The 12,801-nt window shown below is 37.1% G+C and overlaps 1 protein-coding gene across 4 annotated transcripts in view; it reads right to left on the minus strand.

Annotated features, from left to right (window-relative positions):
* USO1 (USO1 vesicle transport factor) overlaps positions 1-12,801 on the minus strand; it is a 90,873-nt gene that overhangs the window by 34,311 nt on the left and 43,761 nt on the right. For all 4 annotated transcript variants that reach the window (XM_033214409.1, XM_033214407.1, XM_033214408.1 and 1 more), the window contains 4 exons: positions 10,602-10,702; positions 10,214-10,316; positions 10,001-10,056; positions 6,355-6,475 (listed from right to left, as the gene is read on the minus strand). In XM_033214409.1, coding sequence (XP_033070300.1) covers positions 6,355-6,475; positions 10,001-10,056; positions 10,214-10,316; positions 10,602-10,702 — 381 coding nt within the window. The remainder of the gene's footprint in view (positions 1-6,354; positions 6,476-10,000; positions 10,057-10,213; positions 10,317-10,601; positions 10,703-12,801) is intronic.

The following is a 12,801-nucleotide window of genomic DNA, read 5'->3' on the forward strand; positions in this document are numbered from 1 at the left end:
GTAATCCCAGCACTTTGGGAGGCCATGCAGGCGAATCACAAGGTCAGGAGTTTGAGACCAGCCTGGCCAACATAGTGACACCCCATCTCTACTAAAAAAAAAAATACAAAAAATTAGCTGGGCACAGTAGTGGGTGCCTGTAATGTTAGCTACTCAGGAGGCTAAGGCAGGAGAATCACTTGAACCTAGGAGGCAGAGGTTGCAGTGAGCCAAGATTGCACCACTGCACACCAGTCCGGGTGACAGTGCGAGACTCCCATCTCAGAAAAAAGAAAACAATATTATTCTCTTTGTACATCTCCATCAGAGCTCTTGGATGATCAGGTGCATTGTCAATGAGAAGTAATATTTTGAAAATCTTTTTTTTTTTTTTTTTTTTGAGACGGAGTCTAGCTCTGTCGCTCAGGCTGGAGTGCAGTGGTGCGATCTCGGCTCACTGCAAGCTCCGCCTCCCGGGTTTACGCCATTCTCCTGCCTCAGCCTCCCGAGTAGCTGGGACTACAGGCGCCCGCCATCTCGCCCGGCTAGTTTTTTGTATTTTTTAGTAGAGACGGGGTTTCACAGTGTAGACCAGGATGGTCTCGATCTCCTGACCTCGTGATCCACCCGTCTCGGCCTCCCAAAGTGCTGGGATTACAGGCTTGGGCTTAGAAAAAAATGCTCTTAAATAGATGTGTAAGAGATGTGTATTCAGTAAATGTGTGTTCAGTAACTCATGCTCTTACATAGATGTGCTGTCTTACAGGCTTTGTTGTCCATTTATAGAGCACAGGCAGAATAGATTTAGTATATTTAAGGGTCCTAGGATTTTCAGAATGGTAAGTGAGCACTGGCTTCAACTTAAAGTCAACAGCCGCATTAGCTCTTAACAAGAGAGTCAGCTTGTCCTTTGAAACTCTGAAGCCAGGAGGTGACTTCTCTCCAGATACAAAAGTTCTAGATGGCATCTTCTTCCAGTAGAAGGCTGTTTTGTCTACACTGAAAATTTAGCATAATTCATCAATTATCTTTTTTTTTTTTTTGAGACGGAGTCTCGCTCTGTCGCCCAGGCTGGAGTGCAGTGGCCGGAACTCAGCTCACTGCAAGCTCCGCCTCCTGGGTTCATGCCATTCTCCTGCCTCAGCCTCCCGAGTAGCTGGGACTACTGGTGCCCACCACCTGGCCTGGCTAGTTTTTTGTATTTTTTAGTAGAGAGGGGTTTCACCGTATTAGCTAGGATAGTCTCGCTCTCCTGACCTCGTGATCCGCCCGTCTCGGCCTCCCAAAGTGCTGGGATTACAGGCTTGAGCCACCGCACCCGGCCAATTAATCAATTATCTTAACTAAATCTTCTGGATAAACTTGCTGCAGTTTCTACATCAGCACTTGCTGCTTCGCCTTGTACTTTTGTTAGGGAGACAGCTTCTTTCCTTAAATCTCATGCAGCAACATCTGCTAGTTTCATGCTTGTTAATACAACATCCTTTCTTCTAACTTTCCTTGTGCAGCTTGTTCACCTCTCTCAGTCTACAAAGAATTGAAAAGTCAGGGTGTCACTCTGGATTAGGTTTGGCTTAATGAAGTGTTGTGGCTGGTTTCATTTTCAATCTGGACTACTAAAACTTTCTCTATATCAGCAATAAGCCTGTTTTGCTTTCTAATTATTCATGTGTTCAGTGGAGTAGAACTTTTCATTTTCTTCAAGAACGTTTCCTTTGCATTCACAACTTGGCAACTTGGTGCAAAAGGTCTAGCTTCTGGCCTCAGTTTTTAACATGCCTTCCTCTGTATCTTCAGCAGAGAAAGCTTAATCATTTCTAGCTTTTGATTAAAAGTGAGAGATATACAACTCTTCTTTCACTTGAAAACTTAGAGGCCACTGTAGGGTTATTAATTTGCCTGATTTCAATATTGTTATGTCTTAGGGAATAGGGAGGCCGGTCGGGGGGAGCGGGAAGAGTCAGGGAGAGAGAGAGGATGGGCCAGTCTGTGGAGCTGTCAGAATGCATATAACATTTTTGCTTAAGTTTGCCCTCTTATATGGGCACTGTTTGTGGTACCCCAAAACAATTACAATAGTAACATCAAAAATCGCTGATCACATCACTGTAACAGATATAATAATGCAACGTTTGAAATATTAATTGTAACAGAGACATGAAATGAGGGCGTGCTGTTGGATAAATGGAGTCAACAGACTTATTTAATGCAGGGTTGACACAAGCCTTCAGTTGGTAAAAAATATACTCCCCGGGAAATGCAATGAGACAATGTATGCCTGTACTTTCCAGTTCCCCCATCATTAATATATTGCATTAATATGGTACATTTCTTACAATTCATAAATATTAATACACTATTATTAAAGTCCACAGTTTACATTAAGGTTCACTCTCTGTGCTATAAAGTTCTATGGGTTTTAACAAAAGTATCATCTCTTATCTCCACCATTACAGTATCATACAGAATAGTTTCATGGCCCTAAAAAATAACCTGAGCTTCACCTATTCATCCCTTCCTTCCTCTATCCCCAAATCCCTGGCAACCACGGATCTAAATATTTATGGTCCACATAGTCTTGCCTTTTCCAGAATGTCACATACAGCCAACTCTTGAACAGCTGGGTTTGAACTGTATGGGTCCACTTATATGTATGTTTTCTTCCTCTCTGCCATCCCTGAAACAGCAAGACCAATCCTTCCTTTTGTTCCTCAGCTTACTCAACATAAAGATGACAAGGATGAAGACATTTATGATAATCCACTTTACTTAATGAACAGCAAATACATTTTCTCTTCCCTCTGATTTTAATGCTTTCTTTTTTCTACCTTATTTTACTATAAGAATAGAGTATATAATACATACAACATGCAAAATGTATTACTTGACTGCTTATGTTATTGGTAAGGTTTCTGGTAAACATAGTTTATTAGCGGTTCAGTTTTGGGGGAGCCAAAAGTTAAAAGTAGATTTTCAACTGTCTGGGGCATTGGTGTCCCTAAACCTTAAGTTATTCAAGGGTCAACTATAGTTGGAATAATACATCATGTAGCTTTTTCAGACTGGTTTATTTTACTTAGCAATATGCCTTTATGCTTCCTTTATGTCCTTTCATGGTTTGATAACCCTTTTCTTTTCATTGCTAAGTAACATTCCATTGTATGGATGTAGTACAGTTTATCTATCCATTCAATTCCTGAAGGACATCTTGGTTGCTTCCAAATCTCGGCAATTACGAACAAAGGTGTTGTAATATTAATGTGCAGGTTTTTGTGTGAATGTGTCTTAAACTAATTTGGGTAAATACCAAAGAGTGTGATTGTTGAGTCGTAGACTATGTTTAGCTTTTTGAGAAACCACTAAACTGTTTTCTAAAGTACTTGTACCATTTTGCATTCCTATCAGCAACAAATGTGTTTTTGTTGTTCCACATCTTCACCATCATTTGGTGTTGTCAATGTTTTCTTTAGTTTTCCTCATTCTAAAAGGTATGTAGTGATATCTCATTGTTTTAATTTGCAGTTCCCTAGTGACATATAATGTTGAGCATCTTTGCATATGGTCATTTGCCATGTGTGTATCTTTTTGGTGAGATGTCTGTTCAGTTCATTTGTCTATCTTTAAATGGGTTATTTAAAGATAAAAAATGGGTTAGTGTTTTCTTATTTTTCAGTTTTAAGAGTTCTAAATATATTTTCGATACAAGTCCCTTTCCAACATGTGTTTTGCAAATATTTTCTTCCAGTATGTGAAATGGCTTTTCATTCTCTCAACAGAATCTTTTGCAGGACACAAGTTTTCAACTTTAATGAAGTCTCATCTATCAATTTTTTTTCTATGGATCACACTTTTGGTATTGTATCTAAGAATCAATTGTTTCATTCACAAACCTAACATGCTATTTGCACTGGTTATTAATTAAATACTATATAAAACTACCAAAATATGTGTGAAAACAGTTATTTTTCTGAAAATTAAATTTAAGTCTTTGGCAAAACTCAATGAAAGGAAGTCACTAAAAATACAGCTGTTAAATATGGATAATACAATTCTAAAAGAAAGAAAAGTAATTTTAAAAACCCAGAAATATCCTGCAATCTATTTTAAAGAAATCAAAATGCAAATCCTACATGATATATTATAGGTGTGATGTATGCAAGGAAGATGATGAAAAACTTTAATCAGCATACTCATACTCAAAGTAGTAGTTCTGGCCCTATTCCAAAATATGAGTACATAAATATACACCTTTATTTTATTACATTTAACTTTAAAATGCTTAAGGTGCACATTTTAGATGCTTTTAAAGAATTCTTGACTTAACCAGACCTAATCTCTCCAGATTAGAGGCTTCCTTACCTCCTATTGATGAATCACGTGGCTCCTCATCTTATGAGGGAGGAACCACTCTATCTGCCTCTTAGGTAGGACCATAAATATCTATTAAATTATTGTCTGCCATTACGACCATCGGAAAGCTTTGAAGTAAAAAGCATGTCAAAAGCCCTCACTACAACTAGCAGGCCTTCTTTCCAGCGTGCATCTTAGTGAACCCTAGAGCCTTAATGGCCACTGATCACTTACAATGAGCCACTGAGACTTATCTTAGCAATTAGGAAAACTTAGCAAATTCTACCTTTCCTTAAACCCCTATTTTCTTCAATTGCCTCCAAAAACGTACACCCCTCTGTTCATCTCCGCTTTCCCAGTTTTTCATTTTACAATAGATTGCATTTCCCCTCTCCCGTTTAATCTCCTTTCATACCCTTTCATGATGCCATTGCCAACTCTCAGATATTGGTTAATAAAACACGCTATAACCTCAATTATATCTTGAAATGCTCCTTTCCTTTAAAGAATCTGCTTTATCTTGCAATGTTCTCAAGTGAAAGTAATTCATGTTCTCAATCCCATGTACCTTAGAGTCAATATGTTGAATCTATGACCCTCCCAGCCCAGTGTAGTTTCGAGAGACCGTAGTTCCTCTACTCTCATAAAATACTCCTGTTCCCTCGAGGCTTGGCTATATGGCTGTAACATCTCTTACTACTTCTCATCACAGATATGTAACAAATTCATAGTCACCATCCTTTGACCACAGAAAATATCACTGGCATCTTGCTCAAAGTCTTCTTTCTCTAAGCTCTGCTGTCATACTTAATTTTAATTTCAACAGCAACCTGTCTAATACCTAGACCACTCAGTTTTTTTGCCTCATCTTTGGCGATAATCCTCTCTTACTAAAACCTATTTTTGTGGCTCAAGTAATTTCAACACATTTTTTTCTGTGGCTTCCTTGAATCTCTTAGTCCATCAACCAGATGCCTTACTCCCTACTTTTAGAAACCCTCTTCTGTTTTTATTTCCTTCCCTATCTAGCTTAGATTATACAGATCTTCATTTCTTCCACTCTACAGGAGTGGAATATACTCTGTTCTCTTGTCTCACTGTCTTTTCATAGCACCTTCCCAGAAAAGGCCCAACCCTGTGAAAAACTATGAGTTTTGTTTCTATATTTGCATCTAGGCAGCTGAGTGCTGCTAGGGGAGAAAATAAATTACATACTCAAGTAGTTCGTACTGTTGTAAAATCATGGTGAATACCCTTAATGGGGCCCTTATCCCCTGCTTTTTCTTTTTTGAGGCAGAGTCTCATTCTGTTACCCAGGCTGGAGTACAGCGGTATGATCTCAGCTCACTGAAACCTCCACCTCCCGGGTTCAAGTGATTCTTGTTTCTCAGCCTCCCAGGTACCTGGGATCACAGGTGTTTACCACCATGCCCAGCTAATTTTTGTATTTTTAGTAGAGATGAGGTTTTGCCATGTTGGCCTGACTGGTCGTGAACTCCTGGCCTAAAGTGATCCACCCGCCTCGGCCTCCCAAAGTGCTGGCATTACAGGTGCGAGCCATCAAGCCCAGCTGGGGTCCATATCACTTTGAAAATCTTCCTAATTATAATAGTTAACTAGCTCTCCTATTCTCCAAAAGACTATTTCTAAACTTTCCCATTAATTGTCAACTGTGTCTTCCCTATTCACTCAGTATATAATTCTGCCTTCAACTCAACTCCCTATCACCAAATCTGCAAAAGGACATGCATAATAATCTATAGCTTCAGAAAAATAGAAGAAATGTAGCAATGCAGTGTTTGAAGAGATATAGGTGAGATTTTCTAAATGAGGAAAGACACCAACCTAGATTGCAAAAGCCTAACAAATATGAAACAGGACAAAGAGAAATCGATAGTCAACATGCTATAGTGAAAGAAAAAGAGTATAAATAAGAGTTCCCATCTCTCCCTCCAACTGTACTCCCTATACCCTAACAATTTAGTGAGTACAAAAGGAATATCTTCAAATTTCTTCATACTATACCTCCATCACTATTCCCCTCCTCTGAAATAATGTCCAGTAGTCTCTCAAAAGCATTTTCAAAAGCAACAATTTTCTGGATTGCACCATTGCTTCTTGTTAGTGCCTGCAGTAGTAAGACGCCCTACACAGAAGAAAGAGAATGTTTAGTGTAGTACAACATTTATGAGACATTTTAAAATTACTTCAAAAATCACAGAATTTTAGAACTGGCAGGGATTTTGCAAGTCCAACTCCTTTATACATAAGGAAAACAAGAACAGAATAGTAAGGCAATTTGTCTACCTAAGGTTATAAATCTCAAAGAGACAGAGACTAGACTAGAATCCTCATCTAACAATTCCTAGGTCAGTTATCTTTCAACTTTATGATATAAATATGCTAGAATTCCTTTATATTCATTAACCACTACATAGCTTTCATTGCAGCTTAAGAGTTGAGCATGAAAGTATCTGTCTCAGGAATGTCACTGCACATGCTTCACAATAGTAATAATGAAAAACTTGCAATTCAATAATATAAGTCAACGAACACCACCAAATTCTAGTAGAGAAAGTTCAGAAATTCTTGTAAATATCTGGCCTCCAAATCCCCAAAACTTGATTCTAAGTCAAAAGAAAAAAGGAAGATGAAAATTGATGCTTTACGAATGGCATGTCCAACACAAGACAATTCACAGCAGGCTTTGCCTCTGGCTTCCAGTTTTTCTCAGCTCCTGGTAAGCTGGATATAGTTTACATATTTTATAATCTCTTTATCATTCAAGAAAAACTATTACCCATTTTTGCTTATTTTGGTATTAAGCAATTTATGAGCCCCTAAGTGTTAAATAATAGCATGATGGTAAAACAGACAAGAAATATTTTACGAAAAAAAGCACAGATATTATTGTAGAGGAAGAAGAATAGCAAATAGGTAATAAAAAAGTCCCACAGAGGCAAACCAGCTGTTGGCTATCAGTACTAAGTAGGTAAGTATTCATACAAGACAAAAAATGCCCATGACTTTACAGGGCTTGTTCCACTCATTTTCTTGTCAACTTTCAACATTAATATGGGAGAAAAAGGTGAAAACAGTTATTTTTGGATGTCAAATTCTCCCACTTAATGCTGCCGATTTCAGTTTAACTACTAACAAAGAGAAGAAGAAATACAGTAGAGAAAACATTTAGGCTCTGAGTTAGATAAAGTGGGTTTAAAAACTAGTTGTCCAAACACTGCCTGTTCCCCAAAAACTATTGAAAAAAAAAAACTGCTTGCCCTATTGACTAGTTGTGCCAACTTTAAGAAAATTACATGAATTTATAGTATACTCATGTAATATCTTTGTCACAGGTTTTTATAAAGACTCAAGGAGATAAAATAAGTTCTACAGAACCCATTACCTTTCAAGGTCTTAGTATATTTTAGTTTCTTTTCTCTTTATCCTCTTGAATAGGTTTATTAAAATAAAAATATATGGGTTACAAAACATGTAAAAACCAATAATCTAAACATTACAACAAAAACAGAACTTAATCTGCGATCATAAAATTAATAAAAACCAATATAAATAAGACACATTTCTCTGTCTCAAATAAAAGTTGAGGAAAAAAGGTTAGGAGCAGAATAAAAAGGTAAAGAGTTAAAGGAAACCAGGAGATTTCAGAATTAATTCAGTTATTATTATTATTTTTTTGAGACAGAGTTTCTTTCTTGTTGCCCAGGCTGGAGTGCAATGGCACAGTCTCGACTCACTGCAACCTCTGCCTCCCAGGTTCAAGCGATTCTCCTGCCTCAGCCTCCTAAGTAGCTGGTATTACAGGTGCCCGCCACTTTGCCCAGTTAATTTTTTGTATGTTTAGTGAGACGGGATTTCACCATGTTGACCAGGCTGTTCTCAAACTCCTGACCTCAGGTGATCCACCCGTCTCGGCCTTCCAAAGTGCTGGGATTACAGGTGTGAGCCACCACGCCTGGCCTAATGCAGTTATTTTTAAAGAGCACTTTTATATCTGAAAATGAAAATAAGTGGTAACGAAATTAAAAGATATGGGGAGATGTAATTTATGATTTGCATGATATCCTCTTAAACTGTGGGACATGAAAAGAACAGAAGCTTTTAAAGATACACAATCAGATTTTAGTCAAGGAAAGATACCCCAAATTCCTAATAGATAGATAACTATTTAAATAAGACAATTCTTAAAACATGACATTTAAATACTAAAGATTAAAAAATGTCCTTCTCGTAAGTTACATACTATATATTAAGTTCACTACCTATAATACTGAATCGATATACATATTAACAAATTTTAAGTACAACAAATTTTAAAAACTGTATCCATAGACTAGGAGTTAAGAATGCTTCAGTTTTGTCTCTGCTTTGTCATTAACCAGTTACAAGGCTAAGAGCAATCCAAATGATATTTACTAAGACTTATGATGAAAAAGTCGTAGGGCTAATACCATAAATAAAAAGACGAGTAAGATATGGCTAACAAAGAACACTTAACTTCACTTGGTTCTGTGGGTCTTGGGTATTTCACTATAAATACGGAGGCTTAATTAGCTTGATATGATCTCCTAGCTCCAGAATTTAATTTTTCTAATTGCTATTTTAAGTATTACAGAATTTTTATCAAGTTATAGGTAACAATAGAGAAAAATGCTTATGCAACAAAACATACAGCATCAATACAAAAATATTCAAACTTATATGCAAATATAAAATAAATCAGAATGGAAAATAAGTCCAGAGCAAATCATGCTCCATGATTAACAAGGCAAATCCTTAGAAATACACACTCAGCCGGGCGCGGTGGCTCAAGCCTGTAATCCCAGCACTTTGGGAGGCCGAGACGGGCGGATCACAAGGTCAGGAGATCGAGACCATCCTGGCTAACACAGTGAAACCCTGTCTCTACTAAAAAAATACAAAAAAATTAGCCAGGCGAGGTGGCGGGCGCCTGTAGTCCCAGCTACTCGGGAGGCTGAGGCAGAAGAATGGTGTAAACCTGGGAGGCAGAGCTTGCAGTGAGCTGAGATCCGGCCACTGCACTCCAGCCTGTGCGACAGAGCGAGACTCCGTCTCAAAAAAAAAAAAAAAAAAAAAAGAATACACACTTAAACAAGGGCGAGGATTCCAAATGTAATGCTTTGTTGGGTTTACACATACACAGTTCAATGTCTGGAGGTATCTCCTCTACTCTTTAGGAGGAAAAGGAAATTCTGGAGGTAGAGTTTGGTGTCAAATACAACCTTTCAACAGATAGTATAAGAAATCCTAAACTAATGAAAGAAATAAATTTGAACGGCAAAATGGTTTGTCTAACCCAAAATACTGGATAGCCAGAAAGGAATGAAACAATGTGGCCTTGTATACAACTTTAAAAGGTCATTACTCCAGCCAGGCTCAGTGGCTCATGTCTGTAATCCCAACATCTTGGGAGGCCGAGACGGGAGGACTGCTTGAGCCCAGAAATTCAAGACAAACCTGGGCAACATAGAGAGACCCCCATCTCTAATTTTGAATTAAAAAAAAAATTTTTTTTTTTAAAAGTCATTACTCCAACTTTCTAACTCTAACTTCCTAAAACTCAACAACAAGGATATGCGAGAGAAAAAAAGCCATATATTTTTGTATTTCTTTTTCAAATTTAACTTACATCATTACGTATAACTTCCCTGGAATCCGCTAGTAAGTCCATCAATCTTGAAACACCTAGAACATACAACCATGTGAAAAATGCTGGCAGACCAAAAATACAAATAGTGACTCAAATTATTAACAATTTACTAACACACCATTTCAGTCCCTTTCTCTAGGAAATGATACTCATGTCTTAATCAAAATAATATAAAACAGGTAAGTCACTTACCCATAGGACTGACTAAAATAATTTGTTGCACCTGAGGCCCTAGTTGTTTTAAGAGAGAAGTAAGGAGCTTCACACCAGGCCAGCGGACATGGAAATCAAACTCCTGCAATATGAGAATTTAAAATATTTAACATCTATAATTCACATTTTCAAGAAAAACATCTTTTCCACTAATAGTAACTTGTACCAGAAACTACAAGTAAAACATGCAAGTTTAGCATACTTTAAGTGATTACATAGTTCTTGAAACATGCATGTGGATCTCTTGCTATAATACAATAAACTTCACTACCTTTAAAGATATATACATGTTATTTCCTCAATAACAACCAAAAGGCAACAAAAGCAGCTTATTAAGATGACAAAAACATCAAGGTTCCCTATTTACCTCCAATAAAGATAACAGAAGAGTGACATTTTCTTGCTGCTTAATGAAAATTTCTGTAAATTGGCTTCCTAAATCTTCACTCTGTCTTGTGGAATTTTCTTCTGTAATATTCAAAAATAAAGAATCTCAATTTAATAGTAGGTTATTTTAAAATATCTTTTCATTGAAGAGTTAAGCGTAAATGATAATTTTCCTGGTAAACAATTCAACACTGGAACAGTGTGGCTGGCAGCAATATCACAATTATTATGTAAAGCTATATCCTTAAAATAATGTTCAAATTCATTTAAATACATTTTATTGGTTAAATATTTAAATATAATATCTAAAAAAAGGATATTTAAATATTCATATTTTCTCAAGGACATTTTTAGGTTACCCTTCTATTAGCACATAAGGAAACAACTTGGGATAGAAATAGTCTATCTAGAATGTGGTAGTGGTTACACTTTTGTATACTTCTGCCCAAACTCAGACTACAATTTAGACTAAATTTTATTGTATATAAGTTGTATCTCAAAATCCTTGTCCCCAAAATAATATTGAACACATAGTCCTTGCTGATTGTTAGTGTTACTGGGTTAAATAATTTAATTATGAAATTAAACCAATCTACTCCAGATTTCTCAGTATCTTTTGCATATATATAGCCTACAAAATTCTTTGGCAATAAAATCAGAATTTGACATCTAATTTCTTTTCTTTTTTTTTTTTTTTGAGACAGAGTCTCGCTCTGCTGCCCAGGTTGGAGTGCAGTGGCCGGATCTCAGCTCACTGCAAGCTCCGCCTCCTGGGTTTACGCCATTCTCCTGCCTCAGCCTCCCGAGTAGCTGGGACTACAGGCGCCCGCCACCTCGCCCGGCTAGTTTTTTTTTTTTGTATGTTTTAGTAGAGATGGGGTTTCACTGTGTTAGCCAGGATGGTCTCGATCTCCTGACCTTGTGATCCGCCCGTCTCGGCCTCCCAAAGTGCTGGGATTACAGGCTTGAGCCACCTCGCCCGGCCTGACATCTAATTTCTTTATTGTTTAAAGGATTTTACATTTGTCTTTAGTGTTTAAATGTCTTTTAATTAAAGTATTTGTTGTTTCAATGTACTACGTCAAAAAAAAAAAAAGTAAAGGATCACAAAAAATGAAAGCAACAACTGACAAAGCAAATTACTTAAGATCTGCCTGTATTATAAACTCAAATTAGAGATGCAAGCATACTACTTCCCATTCTCTCACTCACACCAGACACAGCTAATTAATCACAGCACTGGCTGAGCATCAGAATCCTTTTCCATATAGTACTCCAGTAAGTGACTATAAGCCAATGGAGCTGGCAGTCAAGATCAAACCCATTATCCCTCAGAAAGTTCTTTTCTAAATGTGAGGAAAAAAACCCAGCAGATGACAGGAAAAGCAACAATCCAAGATTGACAGTCATAATCCCATCTAATTGTTTATAGAGGAAAAAGAAGAGATCAAAAGTAGAAATGAAATGTTTTCCAATTGATTAATTACCTAAATATGCTGGGTTTATCCTTCAGAAACTCCAAGAAATATTTCTCAAAGAATTCACTGCTTTTGAGCCTGAAAACCGTATTATTTAAACAACAACAACAAAATACTTTAGTTTTAAAAGGATTACTCTGGTTGCTATGCTGAGAACAGAATGTCACTGAGTAAGGAAAACAGGGAGACAGGTCAGGAAGCATTACCAAGATAAGAGTCACGTGAAGGTGGCTTAGACCTTAGACGTCATAATTTTTATTACAAGGGAATATGATTTGCTGACATGTTGCACAGAGGAGTGTGGAGAGTCAGGAAGAAAGAAAAGGAAGAGTGATTCCAAGCTTTTGGCCTAGAGAACTAGAAGGATAGGGTTGCCATTTACTGAGACGGGAAACATCATGGGAGAAGCAAGCTGGAAGTATACAGAGAATCAGAACTTTAGTTTTGGACATACAAAGTTTGAGATATCTTATAAAAATCCAAGTGTATATACCAAGTAAGAAGCTGGATAAATACTAACATAGATATCAGTGGAGAAGTCTGGGTTGGATACACACATTAGAGTGGTAAACATATAAATGATATTTAAAGTCACAAGACTGGATGACAAAGTACAACTACAAAAACCTTATAGCTAACATCATACTTAATGGTGAAAGACTGAATGTTTTCCTCTTTAAGATCAGAAGGAGGCAAGAATGT

Source organism: Trachypithecus francoisi, unplaced genomic scaffold, assembly GCF_009764315.1.
Source record: "Trachypithecus francoisi isolate TF-2019V2 unplaced genomic scaffold, Tfra_2.0 Lachesis_group1, whole genome shotgun sequence".
NCBI lineage: Eukaryota > Metazoa > Chordata > Mammalia > Primates > Cercopithecidae > Trachypithecus > Trachypithecus francoisi.